The 21818-nt window shown below is 38.5% G+C and overlaps 2 protein-coding genes and 1 long non-coding RNA gene across 3 annotated transcripts; 1 reads left to right on the top strand and 2 right to left on the bottom strand.

The window, feature by feature from the left end:
- Positions 1-219: 219 nt before the first annotated feature.
- On the bottom strand, positions 220-3221 carry LOC147840786 (uncharacterized). Its single transcript, XR_015507226.1, has 2 exons — positions 2938-3221; positions 220-1700 (listed from the first exon to the last, which is right to left on the bottom strand). It is a non-coding gene; the product is annotated as an uncharacterized LOC147840786 (long non-coding RNA).
- A 2641-nt stretch (positions 3222-5862) lies between these two features.
- On the bottom strand, positions 5863-8660 carry LOC147833891 (uncharacterized). The gene is made up of 3 exons (XM_087281230.2): positions 7286-8660; positions 6354-6523; positions 5863-6105 (listed from the first exon to the last, which is right to left on the bottom strand). Exons 1-3 carry the CDS (start codon positions 7443-7445, stop codon positions 5956-5958), a joined length of 480 nt encoding a protein of 159 aa, XP_087137356.1. The 5' UTR covers positions 7446-8660; the 3' UTR covers positions 5863-5955.
- A 9520-nt stretch (positions 8661-18180) lies between these two features.
- LOC147840785 (uncharacterized) lies at positions 18181-20744 on the top strand. Its single transcript, XM_087280945.1, has one exon. It carries the CDS (start codon positions 19184-19186, stop codon positions 19904-19906), a length of 723 nt encoding a protein of 240 aa, XP_087137071.1. The 5' UTR covers positions 18181-19183; the 3' UTR covers positions 19907-20744.
- The last annotated feature ends 1074 nt before the right edge of the window (positions 20745-21818 follow it).

Raw genomic sequence — 21818 nt, 5'->3', positions numbered from 1 at the left:
GGCACTGGTTTAGTTGAAGATCTATCTAGTATATTGTCTAAAACAAAATTAAAATCTCCACTTACCAGGAGTGAGCCTGATGATTGAGCAATTTAGAGAAAAACATTTTGCATAAACAAGTGGTCATCAATATTTGGGGCATAAATATTCAACATTGTCCACTGTTCAGAATACATATGTCCCTGTATAACATATCTTCCTGAGGGGTCAAGGACTGACTTTGTAACCGTAAATGGTATATTTTTGTTTATTAATATAGCAGCCCCTCTTGATTTAGAATTAAATGATGATGCAAATACTTGGCCTACCTATTCCCTTTTTATTTTTTTTATGCTCAGCCTCTGTCAAATGCGTTTCCTGCAGAAAAACTATCTCTGCCTCTATTTCTTAAAATATGTATAAACTCTCTTCCTTTTAACTGGACTATGTAGACCCTTCACATTGAATGTAACTAATTTCAATGGTTTTAACATATGTAATCAATAAAAAAACAACATATTAAAACCATTTTCAACTCCATCCAGATTGAGCCAGATTCTCCACAGATTTGAAATGTTGACGTACCTCCAAAAGAAAAGTGAAACAATAGAGAGAAGAAAGAAAAAAAAAGGAACAAAGAAATATACAATTTCAAAACCTAAACATAGCTACTGAACCAAAACTTTGCAGCAGCCAAGAGAAAAACTGTTGAGAAATGATTAGCTCGTACTTAGCTGTACTTTCCTAAACCAAAATTAAATCCCAACCACAAGCTCCCCTTGCACATAAAAAGCACTGTTATGAGCAAAAGTCACTGGTAAAAAATAGTGTCCAAAAATATTGTCCTGAACATTTTATGTTATTGGTCAGTGAGAGAGGGTCGATGCCACTTTTAGTCTATTGTCATGTATAGTCCTGGTTCCCTCAAAAAAATAATACAATAAATCCGTCAGGGCCTTTGTAAAATCGCATTCGTCCCCCGGAGGACAGTAAATACACTGCTAACGCTAAGTTACTCACTTAAGTTCCGACAAGTACTTTGATGCTTCGTCTGGTGCATTACAAAACAATGTTTCGCCGTCATTCGTTTGAATCCATATACGAGCAGGGTACACAAGATGACATTTAACATTCTTCTCCTTTAATGCCTTGAGACCTGAAATAATTTCTCTTCTACAGCTCATCACCTCTGAGGAAAAATCAGTATAGAATCTGATTCTCTTTCCTTCAATGAGAATTGGAGCTTTGACCCTGGCAGCACGTAGAATGCTTTCACGGTCCTGAAATCTCAAAAATCGAATGAGGAGGGGTCGTGCAGGTTTTCCCGGAATCCTCGCCGCAGGGACTCGGTGAGCGCGCTCGATGACAAACGGGGTGCTTACATTTTTAAGTCCCAAAACGTTTGGTAGCCAAGTGTTAAAGAACTCAATCGTGTCCGGGCCTTCTGCTCCCTCACTCAGTCCCACCAAGCGGATGTTATTACATCTGTTGTGTCTTATTTTTCAAAGCCTCGTTGTCTTTTTTAAGAAGACTGAGGGATCGCTCATTTCCCGCGACTGTGTCCTCCACATCGCTAATTCTTTGCTCAGCTGCAGATACCCGGCCTTGCATAGAAGACACTGATGCCGTTATGGCATCAAGTGAGCCCTGGATGGAGTTTTTAAGCTCTGACATTTGAGATATCAGCTCCTGCTTGACAGTTCCAATGATTTCACGAAACTCTTTAGGTGCGTTCGACATGAAGCTCAGCTGCAGCCGGTGATCAACGAGATTAGCCGAGCGCAGGCAGGGGCGGAGTTGAAAACAGAGCCGTCAAGACGGACAGCTGGACACTTCGGGACTCAAAGTTGCTGCAGTCATGATGACCGATTACATGGCGTCATCATATTTTTTTGTTATTTTTATTTATAACAACAAAACATTTACAAATAAAACAGAATACAGTTTCTACAAACTGTAGTTCCTTTTTAAACAATAAGAGAGAATTATGAATAACATATAACAAATGCATGAGAGAAATAAGAGGAAATGAGAGGTTAACATAAACATAAAAACTAACAGGTCTATTAAACACAAAGCAATAAGCATAAATTCTAGGAGTTAAACATCAATCTTTAGGCTAATACTTCCTGTTTGAATATGCTAAAAAAGGGTTTGCATATATGTACATTTATAGATATAAAAGTTTCCAATGTAAAAAGCAAAACAAGGTGTTTTGATTAGGTCTTAATAAAGGACATTATTTTGGATAATGAATGAATTTTTATTTTGAATTTTATTTATATTATAATAATAAAACCATTTTATAATTATTTAATAAAATAGTTCTTTACTTTAATTTGTTAAGAGAGCTTTAGGGTGGCAGGATCAATGATGATGATTTTCTTATTTCAAGTCTGTAAGACTTATTTGAGTTCATATTTAGGTTATTCACTAAAATATACACTAAAATATATCATTTAAATCGTTCATGGAGATGAATGCAGTAAATAGTCTGTATAAAAAAGTTAAAAAATAAACCTGTGCAAACAAGCTAACCTTTATAACCAGATTATTTAACAAAAGATGATTACTGCAGTAAAATATTGGTAATCTTTTAATAAGCAAGATGTGTACAGGATAGAGAGGGTGTGAAAAGTGAATTGTTTGTTTTGAAACTTTTGAATTGGAATTCGTCCAATTATAAACCCGAAATACATGTGTTTGTTGTCATGTGGCGAACTCGGCCAATCGTGTAATATCGATGTCGTCATCAAAGCTCCTGCAGTCGCTCTTCAGAAGCTGCACGGTCTGAGTTTGCCGTCTGATCTCGGAGCGCTGTCGCGGTACTTTGATGCCACATGTGACAGTCACGTGGCGTCGGCGCAGCATCAATCCTGACAAGATTTCTAACCAGAATGCACCGCTTTAAGACAGATTTCGATCGATCTGCGCAGCGCTGCATGAAGTCGAACGCACCTTTTTACTGCAGCGGCGAGTACAGCCGCTGAACCTTCCACCTCAGAGACTTTAGCTTCGGCCCATTTGTGTGGGGACTTTCTTTCAGTAGTTTCGGCAGGTTTATGCTCATCTTTCTTAGGCTTTAGTCGACGCTCCATTATTTCATGTTGTTCACCAATGCCAGGTAACGACTTTCCAAAATTTTGACAAAATTTCAGTGCTTTTTTAAAGTAATATTAAACGATTTCTCGGGAGCTCACTTGGTTATGTCCGCTTACCTCCGACGCATCACGTGACTCTACATACTAATCCTAAGTTTAAAATAAGTTAATATATAAAAAAATATATTAGTAATGTATTGTAGTAGAAGTACATTTTCTTGTACAAGAAAATGTTCTTCTACTACAATACATTGCTAATGGATTTTTAATAAAGTCAGTTTGATATAAACTTAAAATTACCACACTCAAAATCAATTTAAGTGTTAGTGATAATACTGCATTCACATTTAAGTGTACTTAAGTAAAATTTTTGGGAAAATGTACTTTTACTACAATACATTACTAATAGATTTTTTATATATTAACTTATTTTAGACTTAGGATTAGTATGTAAACAGTGTACTAAAAATCAACTAATGTAAAAGCACTAAGAAAAGTCTTTTGGATGTTTTGTCTGTAGTGTACTTTATTGTAGTACACAAAACATGTATTTAAGTATTACTGGTATTTAGTATACTTTTGTCAAGTGTACTAAAGTCCTACTGAAGTATAAACATACTTTTAATTAGTATATTTATAGTGTAAAACCATCAAACTTTTATTTAACACAAAAAAATAACAATGTACTAAAAATGTATTTGCGGGTATTTAAGTGTATTTTAGTTGCATTAAATTATATATTTTTTCACCTGGGTTGGCATAGTGTGTTTCAGTATAAAATATTCTAATTAATTAGATGTTTGTAACTGTTATTCATTAATAAAAAAGCCTTCCTCATTTCTTTGTTATTGTAGAATAAGGTTTACTTTACCTTGACTTAATCACCTTCATCACTCGCCTATGCACTTCATTTATTGTACATTTAGTAATTATAGTTACCCTTGATTACTATTTTGTTAATAAATACACATTTATTACAATTGTGTCTTACTTGTGTTGATAATACAGAAAAAGGCTTTACAAGTCAAACGATCTCATTATCCTTCAGATTTGGCCAGATATTAAACCCCTCATTTGTATAATTTAATTAACAATGTTTTATTGTTAGTTATTTTGACAAGGAAAACTGTCTGGTGCCCCGTTAAAAGGAGTTATTTATCTGTTATTTCTACTTTAATTGGTGCCCCCACGTGAGGCTAAAATATCAATATTAATATCAATAACAAGATATTGATTTTAATATTTGATAAATCCAATTATCACTACATTATTTGGTGCCCCATGTGAGGCTAAAATATCAATATTAATATCAATAACAAGATACTGATTTAAATATTTGATAAATCCAATTATCACTACATTATTTGGTGCCCCGTGTGAGGCTAAAATATCAATATTTATATCAATAACAAGATATTGATTTTAATATTTCATTAATCCAATTATCTCTACACACTTTTGCAGACATCTTTTTAGCACGTCTAGCTACTGCAGTTCTATGTCAGTGTCTGATAACCTCTTGGTCTTCTGACCCTTTTTGTGCAAAGTGTTTTGTGCCTTACAGCTCTCAATTGAGGCAGTTGAGAAAGTTTCCTCCACAGCACTTAGTTCACCTTCGTTACAATAATCAAGCGAGGAGGCAATAGGTGCGTTCGACTTCATGCAGCGCTGCGCAGATCAATCGAAATGTGTTTTAAAGCGGTGCATGCTGGTTAGAAATCTTGTCCGGATTGATGCTGCGCCGACGCCACGTGACTGTCACATTGGGCATCAAAGTACCGCGACAGCGCTCCGAGATCAGACGGCAGACTCAGACCGTGCAGCTTCTGAAGAGCGACTGCAGGAGATGTGTATTTCGGGTTTATAATTGGACAAATTCCGATTCAAAACTTTCAAAACAAACAATTCACTTTTTACACCCTCTCTATCTTGCACACATCTTGCTTATTAAAAGACTACCAATATTTTACTGCAGTAATCATCTTTTGTTAAATAATCTGGTTATAAAGGTTAGCTTGTTTGAACAGGTTTATTTTTCACTTTTTTATACAGACTATTTACTGCATTCTGCTCCATGAACGATTTAAATTATATATTTTAGTGTATATTTTAGTGAATAACTTAAATATGAACTCAAATCAGTCTTACAGACTTGAAATAAAATAATTATCATCATTGATCCTGTCACGTTAAAGCTCTCTTAACAAATTAAGTTAAAGAACTATTTTATTAAATAATTATAAAATGGTTTTATTATTATAATATGAATATATATTTTATTTCCTGTCTAGCAGTTTATAGGCTACCTGCTCTTTCTAGGAAACTTCTACATCGCTCACTTATTTTACCTTTTGTTCTTCAACACATTCTTTTTGGATTAAAATGCTTTTTTGAAAATGCATTTATTATCCAAAATAATCTCATTTATTAAGACCTAATCAAAACACCTTGTTTTGCTTTTTACATTGGAAATTTTTATATCTATAAATGTACACATTTGTAAACCCTTTTTTTAGCATATTCAAACAAGTATAAGCCTAAAGATTGATGTTTAACTCCTAGAATTTATGCTTATTGCTTTGTATTTAATAGACCTGTTCGTTTTTATGTTTATATTAACCTCCCATTTCCTCTTATTTCTCTCATGCATTTGTATGTTATTCATAATTCTCCCTAATTGTTTAAAAAGGAACTACAGTTTGTAGAAACTGTATTCTGTTTTATTTGTAAATGTTTTGTTGTTATAAATAAAAATAACAAAAAAAATTATGATGACGCCATGTGATCGGTCATCATGACTGCAGCAACTTCGAGTCCCGAAGTGTCCAGCTGTCCGTCTTGACGGCTCCGTTTTCAACTCCGCCCCCGCCTGCGCTCAGCTAATCTCGTTGATCATCGGCTGCAGCTGAGCTTCATGTCGAACGCACCTTTTGTATGATGTGCTACCAGGTGATGGTGTGTCGGGTCTTGTTTCAGACAGATCCTGGTCATCTGGGTCACCCTGCTCGCTTATTAAATCACCAAGCTGAAAGATAGATGACATTGGCATGATAATGAAACAGTTATATAAATAATGTGCATTTATGTTTTGTTTGTGTTTTGTAAAGTAATACAAAATATACATTTTTAAATACCAAATCGCAGTAACTTCTCTTTTCTGTCAATTTTTTTTTTGTATTATACTATTATTAAGTCAACAGTAACACTAGTTTGCTATATTCATAGTTGAATAGTATTCATGAATAGAATGAATAGTATTCATTCATAACTTACAGTTGTGTCACACCGATGATGAACAATGTAGCGTTTTACAAAATCCATGACTCTCAGGAGCCACTTTTGTCTCGTCGTCAGTGGTTTATTGCCACTCCCACTGGCCTTTGGTTTCATCAACCGGGTATACTGGGTTCGAAGGGATGCTGCTCTTGTCTTAACATCCTCGACTAAAGATGAAAAAGAAGACAAAGTGTTTTGTTGTAAGTGTTTCTGCAGTCAATAATCATAGAAGAATCGTACTGGTAACTGCTGGTATCAGTCATAGTTATTTTGTTTTAAAGAAATGAGATATTGTGGCCACAGAAATAATTTGTTATGTTTGTATTTTATTTGTTTATCTGTTGGTACTTGAAGGAAACATGACTGATCAATGAATGCAAAATGAATAACATATTTCTCCACCACACTCCCTATTTCATATATATATATATATATATATATATATATATATATATATATATATATAGTGTTGGTGTGTGTGTGTGTGTGGATTTAACTGAATTGAAAATTGTAAATAAACCACATTGTAAATCCACACTATATATGTAAATTTTTCAGGTACAGTAGATGTATTTAATGTAAACGTTTTCTGCTTTTATTAACATAAATTGATGAATTAACCCTTAAAAATAAGCAGAAGCATATTTTGTGTATTCATCTGCTTTAAGTAGACACAACTAAACATGTATCTACGTAAAGCTAATATTTTGGATCAATTTACCACGATCAGGGCATGAATAAGTGCTGTGTCCAGTGAGAGGATATATAATGCTGATGAAAATAGCATGCTTGTTGACAGGTTATATAACTGTAAATGAATCAAAAGTAGATTGTGGTGACATTTTTAAGCCGGCAAAAATTGTCATATCACACACTCCTACATTGTTCATGCCGAATGTTACGTTGAATGTAAATATGTTATAGCTCACCTGGTAGTTGAAGAGCATTTGTGACTTCTGACCACCTCTTCTCTTTCTCCACTCGGTTGTGGTACATCTCATTCGAAATGTCATACAGGCATTCGTGTTCCTGCCACAGTTCGATTAAATTTTGTTCCTTTTGTTGATTCCACATTGTTTTGGACGCCATGCTGTTGCTAATGCTGCTGCTTCTGTTGACCTCGCTCTCTCATTGGCTGCAGCTCGTCACGACATCAGACACGTGGGGTCGAGTGGGCCGACAGGTCCGAAATATTAAGCATGCTAGAGTTTGGAATTTCGTCTGCGAGGTGTCGGCGACAAGCCAGCAAACCTCTTTGACGTGTCGTTCAGTAGTTCACACATAAAGACTGCCAAGTGCCGAGGACCTACAGATTTTCCCCCAATTACAGCCCGATCGGTCGGCAAGCTCGTTAAGTTCCAAATCGGGCTTAAAATCCTGTAGTGTTAACTAGGCATTAGTTTAATATCAAAGGGCCATGAAACCCCCCGTTTCAGCAGGATGTTTTCATACCTCTAGTTTGGAAAAAGTCAGGAAAGTGGGTGTGTCTAGCTCTGTTTGGGTGGGAGTGTCGGGGGAGGGAAAATGGGTAGGGTTTAAATAAAAATGGGAGTTGCCATTTGGGCACACGCTGAGGACCGAGAAAAACAAACACACAGGCATGCACACGCAGGGGAGAAAGACAGTGTGTTTAATGATGGTGAAATGTTTGATACCACACGTTGTATAAGAGAAAAAAGCATGTGCGATTCTCTGTAACTAAGATGCACTCAGTAGGTCAGAAAGCCGTGTGTGTAGTCTATCCTGTCACAAAATGACGGTCGCAAAAGTTTGCTTACAGTGTTCATGTGTTTACACACAGAGAGCAGCATTTACAGTGGATCTTTCAATAGTGTAGTGATATGAACGTACTGTAAACTAAGTAATTTAGAAATCATTTTGACTAAGGTCTGTCTTTAACACTGAAAGAGTACTGCCGACCATACGAACTATAACTTTGCCATCTGAATGAACAAAGAAAGGGCATTGATTGCACACACTTACCGAATCTGTAGACAGGACAATCAGATCATACTGGAGCTGTGTCTTTTGTTAAAGGAGACGAGCAGCAAATCCTGATCTCACTATTGATGAGAAATGCTCTTGAGTAAAAAATGTTTTAAACAAAGGCATTTCTGCCGCGCGTCGTGAGCACTGATCCACACGAGTCCAACAGCGCTCTCATAGAGAGAAAATGAAACAAAACCTTCACATTATGAAAGCAACACTGGCGACCCGTATCTCCAAACAATTCTTATTCTTTTCCAACAACTTTTGGCAACACGACGTGTTTTGTCTCTCTGCCGTCTGAACATTGTTTCAGGTACAGTCTAAGAAAGCTAGCATGCATATTAAAGAGCCCATATTATGTTTTTTTGAAAATGCCCTTCCATGTAGTGTGTAACACAGCTCTAAGTTAAGTGAAATATCCAGCTAAGGCTTAAATCTGTAAGTGTACAGTGTTTAAAACTGTTGATTCATCTATAAAAGAGTCGACTCATAGTGCTTCAAAGGAGTCGTCTTGATAACGAGTCATTAGGTGTATCACCATGACGTAATAGTTGCACGCACAAACCCGGGAGATTTGAAACCTGCGGCCCCGCCCTCTAACACAGAACACCCCCCCCCTCCCCACCACACACACACACACACACACAAACATGCCAGTCGATTGAAGTCACACTGCAGATGGATATTATTAAGTCTCTACCCAAAGATGAAACCTCAGCATTATACCCCAACCTTGAGCAGTTGGAAACTACTGGAAACTACATGCTACAAAGAATACTTCATCGACTGTTTGTTAAAGGAAGGATCAGTAAAGAGTACTGATGGACATGTCAGGACATGGATCGGTTTCTTCTTCCATTTCTCAAGTGTAAGTACGTGCGATTAAAGTTGTTGCCTCGTTTACTCTAGCTTGCAAATTTATTTAGTTGTGATTTGTTACTTATAACTGCATGTACTGTATCAGGTTAACTCGCTATATTCTCATATCGCGTGTAAAGCCACATTAAAAACGCGACGTGTGCTGCTTTGTTTACGGACCTTCGTGGAGGAGGGTATTGTGTGTGTGTGTGTGTGTGTGAGGGAGTGTGTGTGTGAAAAGAGCAGAGTGTGACAAGCTAGGAGATCTCCTTGCTAGTTCTTGGAGTTTTTGCTCAATAAATTAGTTAGTCGTACCCATCATTTTATCTGTGCAGTCTTACTTCAGCTAATTCCGTGTATTCTGTAAAATGGCAAATAATATAGTTTTGTCACAAGGAGGCGATATTACTTTTGTAAGCTGGAATGTTCGAGGCTTAAATAGTCAGGTGAAGTGTGCTAAAGTGTTTTCGTATTTGAGTTCCATATCAGCTGACATAATTTTTCTACAAGAGACGCACATTAAACTTGGTGAACAGACACACTTAAAATGTAAATAGGCTTCCCAAGTATTTCAATCTACCTTTTCATGCCGGGCCAGAGGGGTTGCAATATTGTTTAAAAATTCAGTTTTATTTAAACATATATCAACATTAAGTGATCCCAATGGTCGTTACGTTCTTGTCACCAGCTTAATTGGCTTTAAACATTTAACTTTTTTGAATCTTCATGCCCCTAATTATGATAATCCAGCTTTTTTTCGTAAGGTGTTTAACCTTCTACCTTCTATTCCTGACACCCAGTACTCTTTCTTTTCCTATGTCCATAAATCATATTCTAGAATAGACTCTTAGAACTTTTTATAGACTCTAAATTATTGCCTAACGTTTCAACATCCAAATATCATAATATACTCATCTCCGATCATTCTGCGGTTACAGTGTCTTTTGGATTTTGGATTAACAAAACCAAGTTATAGTTGGAGATTTAACTCCTATCTCCTTTTGGATGAAAAGTTTTGCCAACATATTTTAGATATATAATTTCCTATGAATCAACAGCACAGAAGCTCAGGCAGAAGCCCTTAGTCGAGATAGATACTCATCTTACTCATTTGGAGAAACTATATAGGGACACTGCAGACTCTAAAGTATTAAAGGATATTATGTCATTTAAATATGAATAAAACAAGATTACTTCAGATCAGGTAAATATGATGTTGTTAAAAGTTAAACAGAAGCATTCTGAGATTGGGGATAAACCCGACAAATTATTAGCTCGACAGTTAAGAGGCTCTTATGCCAGTAGATCAATTCACAGTATTAAGGATAAGGATGGCAACATTTTGACTAATCCAAAAGACATTAATAATCGCTTTATGGAATTCTACACAGATTTATAGAAGTCTAAGACTTCTGCTACCACCGAGGCTAATGTAGACTTTCTTCATTCACTTCCCCTACCAAAATTAAGCAAAGACGATCAGAATATGCTGAATGCCAATATAACTATTCAAGAGATATTAGATGCTTTAAATGCCTAATGGGAAGGCTCCAGGACCTGAAGGCTTTTGCATTGACTTTTATAAAAAATATGCAGCTAAGATTGCACCTCTTATGTTACGAATGTTTAATCACTCTCTTTCTGAGCAGAAATATTTTGCTAACATTTCTTAACTTCTTAAAAAGGGCAAAGATGAGACTAATGTGTCGTATTTACGCCCAATTGCACTTCTTAATACTGATTTAAAAGTGTTCACCAAGATTTTTGTTACTAGATTAAATTATTTCAACTATTATTCACCCAGATCAAGTCGGCTTTGTCCCTAATAGATTTTCCTTTTTCAATGTCAGACGTCTTCTAAATTTAATCTATTCCAAGCAAAAATCTAAATCTAAATTGGCAATTGTTGCATTAGATGCAGAAAAGGCTTTTGATCTAGTTGAATGGAAGTATATTTTAGCCACTATCAAAGAATTTAACTTAGGTTTTCTTCTTGGGTCAGTATGTTACATCATAACCCATGTGCATCTGTCTTAACTAATCTTGACAGATTACCACAATTTAAGTTACATAGGGGCACACGTCAGGGGTGCCCACTTTCACCCCTGTTGTTTGCCATAGCCACAGAACCTCTGGCAATTGCTATTAGACATCATCCACAGATTTCACCTTTAAGTATAGGTCAGGTAGATCATTTTATATCTCTTTATACTGATGATATTCTTTTGTTTCTCTCAGATCCGGTACATTCTGTTCCTCTTTTATTGGAGTTATTAAACTCTTTTAGTTATATTTCAGGTTACTCCATTAATTGGCAAAAAGTGAATTTATGCCCATTAGCCATCCCTTAGACCCAGTGTTCTTGCAAAATTTGCCATTTAAACTGGCTGCAGATAAGATAATGTACCTTGGTGTAGTTGTTCCTAAGAATTCAAAGCATTTAGTTAAACTCAATTTTTCCAAGTTATTAGACAGTTTAAAGCAGGACATCGAAAGATGGAGATCACTTCCCATATTAATGATTGGCCGCATAAACGCAATTAAAATGGTAAGCCTACCAAGATTTTTATATATCTTTTGTGGGGAGTCAACGGAGCGTCCCAGAACCGAACAAGTCACAGACCATGTTATCCTTAAAAGATTGGTTGGTGCCTACAAGTCTGAGATTGATTTCATTTTCAAAGCAATCCACAGGCACCCAGCAAAAGGCAATCCACAGGACAACTAGCCAGTCAACATCACAGTTGCGTGTTAATTAACTTTACACCTTAAAACAATAAGAGGCTCTACAATCAAAAACCCACCAAACCGGTTTTTGAGAAGTACCTTTTGGTTCGCTTGTCCTTTGGCGTCTGCAAGGAATACACATTCTCAGGCAGACACAGAAGCGATCAGAAACGCTTCCAAAGTTTAATGGACATTTAAGTAAAACAATTTATTTGAGTAATGTATGTTTGCTTTATGTTTCTGTAGGTTTTTGTGTGTACATGTTCCATGTGTTTAACAAAACTGTTATAGATAGTTCTTGAGTAATAGCCCTCAGTGACAAATGAAATCTACAGAATGTTTGTGAAATACTTTGTTTGGTATCGATTGAAAGCTAGGAACATTTTAAATGCATTGGTTTATATGAAGAAACCATACTATGAAAAGTGTTGACGTTATAAGACTTTATTTTAACCACTATGCTATCAAAGCAGCACCCACACCAGGTGTCAACCCGGCCTCCTAGAGGGCAGAATTGGGGTGTGACTCCACCCCGCACCTTATCTGATTGGACAAGTATTGTGTAGACCCAGCCTCTACCAAAGCCTATTAAACTTTGAACAAAGGAATTTCATCGTCGTCTTTTGCCGGTCATCTTTGCCAGTCGTCACCGCCGTCGCTGCCCGGACATCGCTCTTCTCGTGCTGTGGCCGTTACATCGCCTCGCCGGAAGCCTCGTTACATCACGGAGCAGACCGCGACCTTCACTTGCTGCCGGCTCGACCCCCGATCTGCTTGTGCAACCGCTTCAACAACAAGCCATCGGGTCAACACATCCAAACTCTGAAACTCATCATAACTACAGGAACCCAGGAAGGACTTCGAACGCCGCCTTGTCCAACATCCGTATCCCTAGCAACCGACTAAGGAAACCCCTCTTCACCGACAAGGGAATTCCATCACGTCACTGAAGTTGCTACGCTGACCAACCAGCTTCGCCGGGATTTCCCTTTGGACCAGTCAAGGAAACCAAAATTACATCAGAACGCAAGTAGCACAAACAAGGTTTCTACCCATTACTGAATCTGGTGTGAATTATGTTTAAGTAGTAAAGAATAGCAAAATTCTCTGCTTTTATGGTTTCTCTCGGGTTGCAATGCTAAGAACTTAGCAAAGGCTAGAAGTTAAATCCACTCAGCCAAAACTCTCCTCAAACTGCTTGTGCGTGTGTGTATGTATGTGCGTTTGTTTGTTTTACGTAGATTAGTACTTTGTGTTATAGAGTAGCAATAAACTTTTGTTTCGTTTTAAGATCCGTGTTGGTGTGTTGTGTGCTTTATAAGTTAATGCCTCAGCTTCAGATACTGCTACCTTGCTCATTAAATAATTAGATACTGTTTTTTATATTGTTATTGTTGGCCACGTAATAATATAATACAGAATTGCTCTACACTAAACATTCTATTTGCTGGACAAATACTTAAGTTAAGTGTAAGCTTTAAATAATTCTATGTGAATCATGTTCGAATCTTTGATTTGAATCCCCAAAGTTTAAACATGATTTAAACCAAAGAGCTGATTCTTACACTTTCAAAACGTTCCTGTTCTTCTACCTAAATCATTCTTTAAATCTATTGACTCCATTATAATGGGGTTATAAAAATGCTCGTATATCCAAAACTCACGTGTTAAAACCTAAGCATTTAGGGGGTCTGGGTTTACCTAACTTTTGTTATTATTATTGGGCTGCGAACTGCAGGATTTTAATGGGACTCTTTTTCCATGTAATAATCGAGCAGACACTCCTGCTTGGTTAGCGATAGAACAAAGTGCCTTCCATTCTTCTCTTTCTGCTTTACTCTTTTCAGCACCTCTCCTTAACAAAGATATTCCTAAAAGTAATTTTATTCTTAATAACTATTAAAATATGATATCAAATTAGAAAGTTAAACAAGTTACCAAATACCTCCCCACTTACTCCTATTTGTTACAATCATGCATTTAAACCCTCTCTTACAGATAAAGTTTTTAAACAATGGCAAGATAAAGGAGTTTCCAGTGTTAAAGATTTATACATTAATAAAATTTTTGCCACCTTCTCACAACTCTCTGAGAAATTCAACCTCCCCCCTTCAAATTTTTTTAGGTATCTTCAGGTCAGAAACTATGTATATAGTATAGTACATATAGTATGTATATAAATATTACAGACTTTGAAGTTTTATCTTTAGAAGGTAAGTTATTTGACTTATTTTTAAACTCTTCAAACGCAAGGGGCCTAATCTCTTTATTTGTTAATTCTTTTAAAAACAAAAGATGTTTTTTGTCTTTTGGTGTTTCGTGACCCTTTAACATCGAAAAGAACATAACTATACCCTGCTAAAAAATCCAGCTTAAACCAGCCTAGGCTGGTTGGCTGGTTTTAGCTGGTCGACCAGGCTTGTTTTAGAGGGGTTTTGGCCACTTCCAGGCTGGTTTCCAGCCATTTCCAGCCTGGTCTTAGCTGGTCAGGCTGGAAAATGACCAGCTAAATCCAGCTTGACCAGCCTGATTAAGCTGGACATAGCTGGTTTTGGCTGGGCTCCTAGCCTGCTAGGCTGGTCAAGCTGGTTTTAGCTGGTCATCTCCCAGCCTAACCAGCTAAGACCAGGCTGGAAATGGCTGGAAATTGGATGTGCCAAAACTTTCTTCAGTTAAACAAAGAGAAAACTGAAATGATTGTGTTTGGGAACAGAGATGAGGTTCTCAAGGTAAATGCGTACCTTGGCACTAAAGGTCAAGAATCTTGGTGTGACTCTGGAGTCAGATCTGAGTTTCAATAGTCATGTCAAAGCAGTCAGTAAATCAGCATACTATCATCTCAAAAACATAGCAAGAATCAGATGCTTTGTTTCTAGTGAAGATTTAGAAAAACTTGTTCATGCTTTTATCAGCAGCAGGGTGGATTACTGTAATGGACTCCTCACTGGTCTTCCTAAAAAGACAGTCAGACAGTTACAGCTCATCCAGAATGCTGCAGCCAGAATTCTAACCAGAACCAGAAAATCAGAGCACATCACACCTGTCCTCAGGTCTTTACACTGGCTGCCAGTTACATTCAGAATAGATTTTAAAGTATTATTACTGGTCTATAAATCACTAAATGGCCTAGGACCTAAATACATCACAGATATGCTCACTGAATACAAACCTAACAGATCACTCAGATCTTTAGGATCATATAAACTAGAAGTTCCAAGAGTTCAGTCAAAGCAGGGTGAATCAGCTTTCAGCCACTATGCCCCTCGCTGCTGGAATCAGCTTCCAGAAATGATCAGATGTGCTCCAACATTAGGCACGTTCAAATCAAGATTGAAAACGCATCTGTTTAGCTGTGCCTTTACTGAATGAGCACTGTGCTGCGTCCGACAGATTGCACTATCATGTTTTTCTCTTCTTCATTCTTTTATATAACATTTTACCTGTTTTTATGTTTTGTTTTGTTTTAATGCATTTTTATTACTTTTTTTATTTTTATTTTACTTGTTTCTTTTATTCTCGTTTATGTAAAGCACTTTGAATTGCCACTGTGTATGAAATGTGCTATATAAATAAACTTGCCTTGCCTTGCCTTGGAAACCAGCCTGTAAGTGGCCAACACCCCTCTAAAACCAGCCTGGTTGACCAGCTAAAACTAGCCAACCAGCCTAGGCTGGTTTAAGCTGGATTTTTCAGCAGGGTATATATATATATATATATATATATATATATATATATATATATATATATATATATATATATATATATATATATATATATACACACACACACACACACACACACACACACACACACACACAATATACATATGCTGTATACATAACATATACTCTAATAATAATACTATATAACCAAAAAAGATATCTTAACAATTTTCCTGTAATTTTAAAGTAAATATTAGTAAATTAAGAAATTATTGCTTAACTAAAAAAATATATATATATTTTCTTCGCGTGTAGCATACATCCGTATTTTAATACAAGCAACATCCTTTTTATTACTTTTTTTTCAGTTAGATATGTCACAACATTTATGAAAATACTATGGCAACTTTAAAGGGCACCTATGATGAAAATAGTTTTATTTAAGCTGTTTGGACATTGTGTGTATGTATAGTGTGTCCATAGTCAGATTGGGGTGATATAAACACAACAAGTAGCATCCAAATCCCTCTTACTTTGAGGCGGACCACAACGTGACGTAGAAGTCAGTGTTGCCAGATTGGGCGGTTTTGAATTTATTTTTGCGGGTAAAAATGACAGGTAGGTAGTGTAACATTTGGCGGTTTTGTAACGCCGTGCCTGCCAGCCCCGGTCTTTACTTATAAACCTTTTATGATCCCCCGAAGAGGTGCCATAGCCCCATTCTCCTGTAATGAATATGGCCAACCAGACACATAAATATTTTGCATTTTATTCCACAACCAGCCAACTTTGCCCAGAGAAGGCTCGAAACCTGATTCCAAGGTATTTATGACCCAAAGGAATGTGCCATGCGGGAATGACTTACAGAGGACTATTTAAACTGCTTGTTTAACACTGTTTTCAAATAAACTTTACTCTTTATGTTTAATCATATGTTTTGCAAAGTTTCCCTTTCTCTTGTATCAATATTTTTGGTTTTAATACCCCTGCATATGATGTTTTAACTGTTCCTTGGCCAAACAACCTCTTATACTGTTCAAGTTTGGACTTTTTGAAAAGCTTATTTGCTGTACAAATTGATCGTTGACATTTTATTTTAATATGAGTTAAATATTTGAGGCAAATTATTCTGCCTCAGACAAAGACCCATAAATTTAATATTCCAGGAAGTTAGCTTCTAATTGGTCAACTTTCCATGGAGGGTGGATCCGAACCTGCCCTATAAAAGTTGAAAACCAAGCTAAACTCTCTCTCTTGGAATCTCTCTCTGTTCAAACTCTCCTGGGACCTCTCTTGGGACCCTTTCTTCAAACACGCTGCCTGGAAGCTCCCCCTCTCTCTCCCAACTCCAAGCAACCCCCCCTCTCTGCTCTAAACCACGTTGTTTTGAACTTTCATCAACCCTCTACAACTTCCTCACTCTGAGAAACCTCCAAGAAAGCAGGCGTAAACCCAGACAGAAAGGGGTTAATCGCCCCACGCTCAGACATTTCCCTGTTCAGAAACTTTTGCGGCGTCAACCAACAAAGGATCAGCCAACCAAACACGTGCTGAACAACGGGAGCTCGGACATCACGAACAGACCGCAAGTATCACCTTTCTCCCAACATCTAAACTGGTGTGAACTAACTTACCCTAAAGAGACAATAGAAGGGTTATATTGAATTTTATTACATTTGGTTTGCTTGGTCTGTGCTTACAAAGCACGAGGTTTTCCCATCAGTACATCTTCTCAACCTCTTTCCTCACGTTTGCTACTCTTGCCTGTGCTTGTATAAATGTGTGTTTGTGTTAGGTGTTAGTTTCTGTTAGATTAGTCAATAAAGTTTAATTTTGTATAAAGAAAGGTGACTGTGTATATTAATGAATCTAATGTCTTGAACTTTGATCTTGCTACCCTGCTCAAATTTTATGTTGATAGCATCACTGAACGATTCGTTTGTTCGGATCAAAAGAGTCGATTCATTTGAAGCCCCGTTCAAATTAATCTTCCTCCCGCTAAGCTATTCCGCTATATAATGTTCCAGAAGGTACACAAGCCTTTTAAATTATTTTAAATTTAAATCATAACTCACAAGATTATAACGGCGGAAAAGGCGCGGGAAGAATAAGCTTGAGCTAATTTACTACAGTAATAATGGTGTAGATATGCGAGCACTTTAATCTACAGTATAATTTGTCACAGATTATTAATGTGGATATGCGTGCAAATTAAACTATATTATTATTATGATGTGCTACCTGTTTATTTGTGGAGAATAAACTAAGCATGAAATATGTAATTTATTACAGATTTTTGGTGTAGAACGCGGGGCAAATGTAATTTCTTACACTCCACATACAAATGCTTAGATTGTGATCGCTTTCGTTGTGACGCTTAAGTTGTGATCGCTCCTCAGCATCTCAGCAGACTATCATAGTCTACAGATTGTTGGGCGGTGCTTGGATTTTAGCGGGCTGGAAACAGTCGGCTACATCTGGCAACACTGGTAGGAGAGTGGTTTCTCCGCCCACCGAATTGATTGACAGCTGCGTATTAACGTCTTCATAGTAACTGAAGGAGTTTTTGTCACAATGAGGTATTACAAAACAAGGAGTAGATCCAAATGCAGCAAAATATAGTTTAATATATTAAGTAAACAAAGAAGATCCATATAACAGGCAAGGTACAAAACTGACAAAACAAACGCAAGTGCAAAAACTAAAAGCACTTAGGTGAATCAAACTAAATCTTATCGGGGATCCAAAAACATCAAGACGATACTAAAAGTGAACAAACAAACCAAACCTAACATGAGGAACTGGAGAACAAAATAAAGTAGGACAGAGCAAAACAGGACAAAGCAAAACAGAACAGAGCAAAGCAAAATCCAAACTAAACACAACATGACAGGGCTTATAAAAAACAGAACCAATTAGACAACAAGTTACAGCTGTAAACAAGGAGTGATCATGTGAGCAGGCATACAGGAAATGAAAACAACCAAATCAAGACCTAGTGCCCTTAAGAGTCCACAAGAGGGCACTGCAGCAGGTGTGACATTACCCTCCCTCAAAGGGAGTGGATTCCAGACACTCCCAAATAAAATCTAGGAGGGAGTCGGAAGGGAGGTGGACCAGGGGGAGGGATGGTGGGTCAGGATAACATTAATACACAAGAGCAGACAAAAAAATAAATCTTACAAAATAGAACAAGGAATTAGAGGGAGTCTATGAGGGCTAATGTAGAGTCCAAGGAATAGAGGACTAAATGGGTTTCGAAAAATCAATTCCCAGATGGGCAGCCACCATAGTGGTGCCATGGGGAAAAAGGTCCATTTGAGCCAGTTATGGGTCCACCAAGGTACTGCTGGTGGGTTTGGTGGCCACCTTTGTGGTGTAGAGGACCACCCTGATGGCATAAATGGAATATCAGTCCTTTTGTTGCTATCAGCTTGTTTAGGTGGTAAAGGCTCGCCAGTGTTTGAAAACAGAGGACCACTGGCGTTTGAGGGCGAAGGGTCCCTGGAGCTATAGAACGATGGACCGCCGACACTTGAGAGAGGACAACAAACGGCGCTTGAAAGCGGAGGGCCCCTGGTGCTTGAGGGCATGGGCTCGCCGGCGCTTGAGAGCAGAGGGCCCCTGGCGCTTGAGAGCGGAGGGCCCCTGGCGCTTGAGAGCGGAGGGCCGCCAGCGCTTGAGAGCGGTGGGCCGCCGGCACTTGAGAGCGGTGGGCCCCTGGCGCTTGAGAGCGGTGGGCCCCTGGCGCTTGAGAGCGGTGAGCCGCCGGCGCTTGAGAGCGGTGGGCCCCTGGCGCTTGAGGACGAGGGCTCGTCGGCGCTTGAGGACGAGGACTCGCCGAAGCATGAGGATGAGGGCTCGCCAAAGCATGAGGACGAGGGCTCGCTGAAGCATGAGGACGAGGGCTCGCCGGAGCTTGAGGACGAGGGCTCGCCGAAGCATAAGGACGAGGGCTCGCTGAAGCATGAGGACGAGGGCTCGCCGGAGCTTGAGGACGACGGCTCGCCGGTGCTTGAGGACGAGGGTTCGCCGGTGCTTGAGGATGAGGGTTCGCCGGCGCTTGAGGACGAGGGCTCGCCAGAGCATGAAGATGAGGGCTCGCCAGAGCTTGAGGATGAGGGCTCGCCAGAGCTTGAGGACGAGGGCTCACTGGAGCTAGTCGACAAGGACTCAAAGAAACTAAAAAATGAAGACTCCAATATATTTAAAAAAACAGGTTCAACAAGTCTTGAAAAATCTGAATCAGAAAAAATGGAGAACAAAAGTTCCCCCAAATCTGAGGATGATGGCTCCAAAAAGGTGGTTTTATAAACAGACTCACAACTGGCAGTAAACTCAGGCAGGAACTCAGCAGAGACATTGAACAAAAGCTCTGAACTACGGACAATCTTTGGCAAGTGCTGTAAGGTGGCAACAATCCTGGGCATGAAACATGAACTAATGGCCATTTTGACAAAGGGTTCAGGAGTACCAGCTTTGGTTAAACAAAACTCCATATCATCAGCCATCTTAGAAAGAGGCCTTGCAGCAAAAACAAAATCCACTGGAGTCTCAGGACTAGAAGTCTCCTTGGGTTGTAATTTAAAATTATCAAATTTGGGCTGACATTCAACACTGGCCAAAATATTAAACAGGGAGTCAAGAAGCTCTATGGCTATGCTAACACAGTCTGAAAATATGGTCTCTTTAGGTGAGGTTTCTAAAGCAACATCCCTCTTGGGCACAGAATCAAACTTTAGATGATTCACTTTAAGGTGAACAACAAACTCCCAAAATTGAGCGATGCCAAGCGCCTCCATCTCCTCAATAGAAAGAGGGTAATCCAGACATTGATTAAATATAGTTATCAGTTCACAGTCAGTTAACCTCAGTCCTACAGCCAAAGTCCAAAATGACTGGGCAAAAGCTCCTACCTCCCAACCCTGCTGACGTTCGGCTGCCAACGCCTGAAGATGGAGCGACCGCTCCCTCTCGGTCGCTGAAGGAATAATTCGAAAACTCATCCTTAAAAACAAAAATAGGAAAAACTGGTAGGGGGGAAAAAAATGCTGCTGGATCTTGGTGTGGCCTTTGGATTATGTCACAATGAGGTATTACAAAAACAAGGAGTAGATCCAAATGCAGCAAAATATAGTTTAATATATTAAGTAAACAAAGAAGATCCAAATAACAGGTACAAAAACTGACAAAACAAACGCAAGTGCAAAAACTAAAAGCACTTAGGTGAATCAAACTAAATCTTATTGGGGATCCTAAAACATCGAGACGATATTAAAAGTGAACAAACAAACCGAACCTAACATGAGGAACTGGAGAACAAAATAAAGTAGGACAGAGCAAAACAGGACAAAGCAAAACAGGACAGAGCAAAGTAAAATCCAAAGGCAAACTAAACACAACATGACAGCGCTTATAAAAGACAGAACCAATTAGACAACAAGGAACAGCTGGAAACAAGGAGTGATCATGTGAGCAGGCATACAGGAAATGAAAACAACCAAAACAAGACCTAGTGCCCTTAAGAGTCCACAAGAGGGCACTGCAGCAGGTGTGACAGTTTTTGCTTATTTTAACTTCATCCTATGCATTAATAGACTAATCCTTGCATTAATAGTTTAATTCTGTTTTTAACTAATTACATGATTGTTACATGCAGATTTTTTAACCTCATAAAATTTTGCTCCATAACATGACAATTCTTCCTCATTCGCTAAGTATTTGTCTCTCCTACTTAGGGTAAACAAACCCTTAATACATTTATACAAACAAAACTGCTTTAAAACGGTCTGTCCTTCGAGCATCCGCCTGTTGTTTGTAGCTTAGCCTGCTAGTGCCGCTGGTCAGCTAAAGCTACCGACCTCTTTTACCAGACACTTTTGACTTACCGGCCTTGCTCTTTACCTCGTAAAATGTCGCTTACGTCTCTGTCCTTGTGTGCAGGAGAAGCATCGATGGAGGCGCTGGAGCTGGAAGAAGTGGAGTCCCAGATCCGGGCACTTTTGGTGAGGCGGACGCGGCTACGGGGACAACGGGCGTCGCTTGTTGTACCTAACGCTAAGGCCGCCTCATCATCTAAGGTACGTGGAAATTACAACCACATCATTCCCTAAACCTCAACCCCGCGTCCTTCTCTGTTCAGGCCCAGCGCACCCGGGACGCGGCTCGGCCAGGCGTCGTTCACGGCGACACCCGGCTACCACGGCGCCTGGGTGCAGCCGCGTAA

The sequence above is a fragment of the Danio rerio genome, chromosome 14 (assembly GCF_052040795.2).
Source record: "Danio rerio strain M-AB ecotype USA chromosome 14, GRCz13ab, whole genome shotgun sequence".
In the NCBI taxonomy this organism is placed as follows: Eukaryota; Metazoa; Chordata; class Actinopteri; order Cypriniformes; family Danionidae; genus Danio; species Danio rerio.
This window is presented reverse-complemented; position numbering and strand designations above follow the sequence as displayed.

Bases quoted from the DNA above. Each gene is read 5' to 3' on its own strand.
- LOC147840785 (XM_087280945.1), top strand. From the start codon at position 19,184: ATGGGCTCGCCGGCGCTTGAGAGCAGAGGGCCCCTGGCGCTTGAGAGC.
- LOC147833891 (XM_087281230.2), bottom strand. From the start codon at position 7,445: ATGGCGTCCAAAACAATGTGGAATCAACAAAAGGAACAAAATTTAATC. The intron at 6,524-7,285 runs GTGAGCTATAAC...TTTCATCTTTAG, and splicing joins AAATGCTCTTCAACTACCAG to TCGAGGATGTTAAGACAAGA. The intron at 6,106-6,353 runs GTAAGTTATGAA...TCTATCTTTCAG, and splicing joins ATCATCGGTGTGACACAACT to CTTGGTGATTTAATAAGCGA.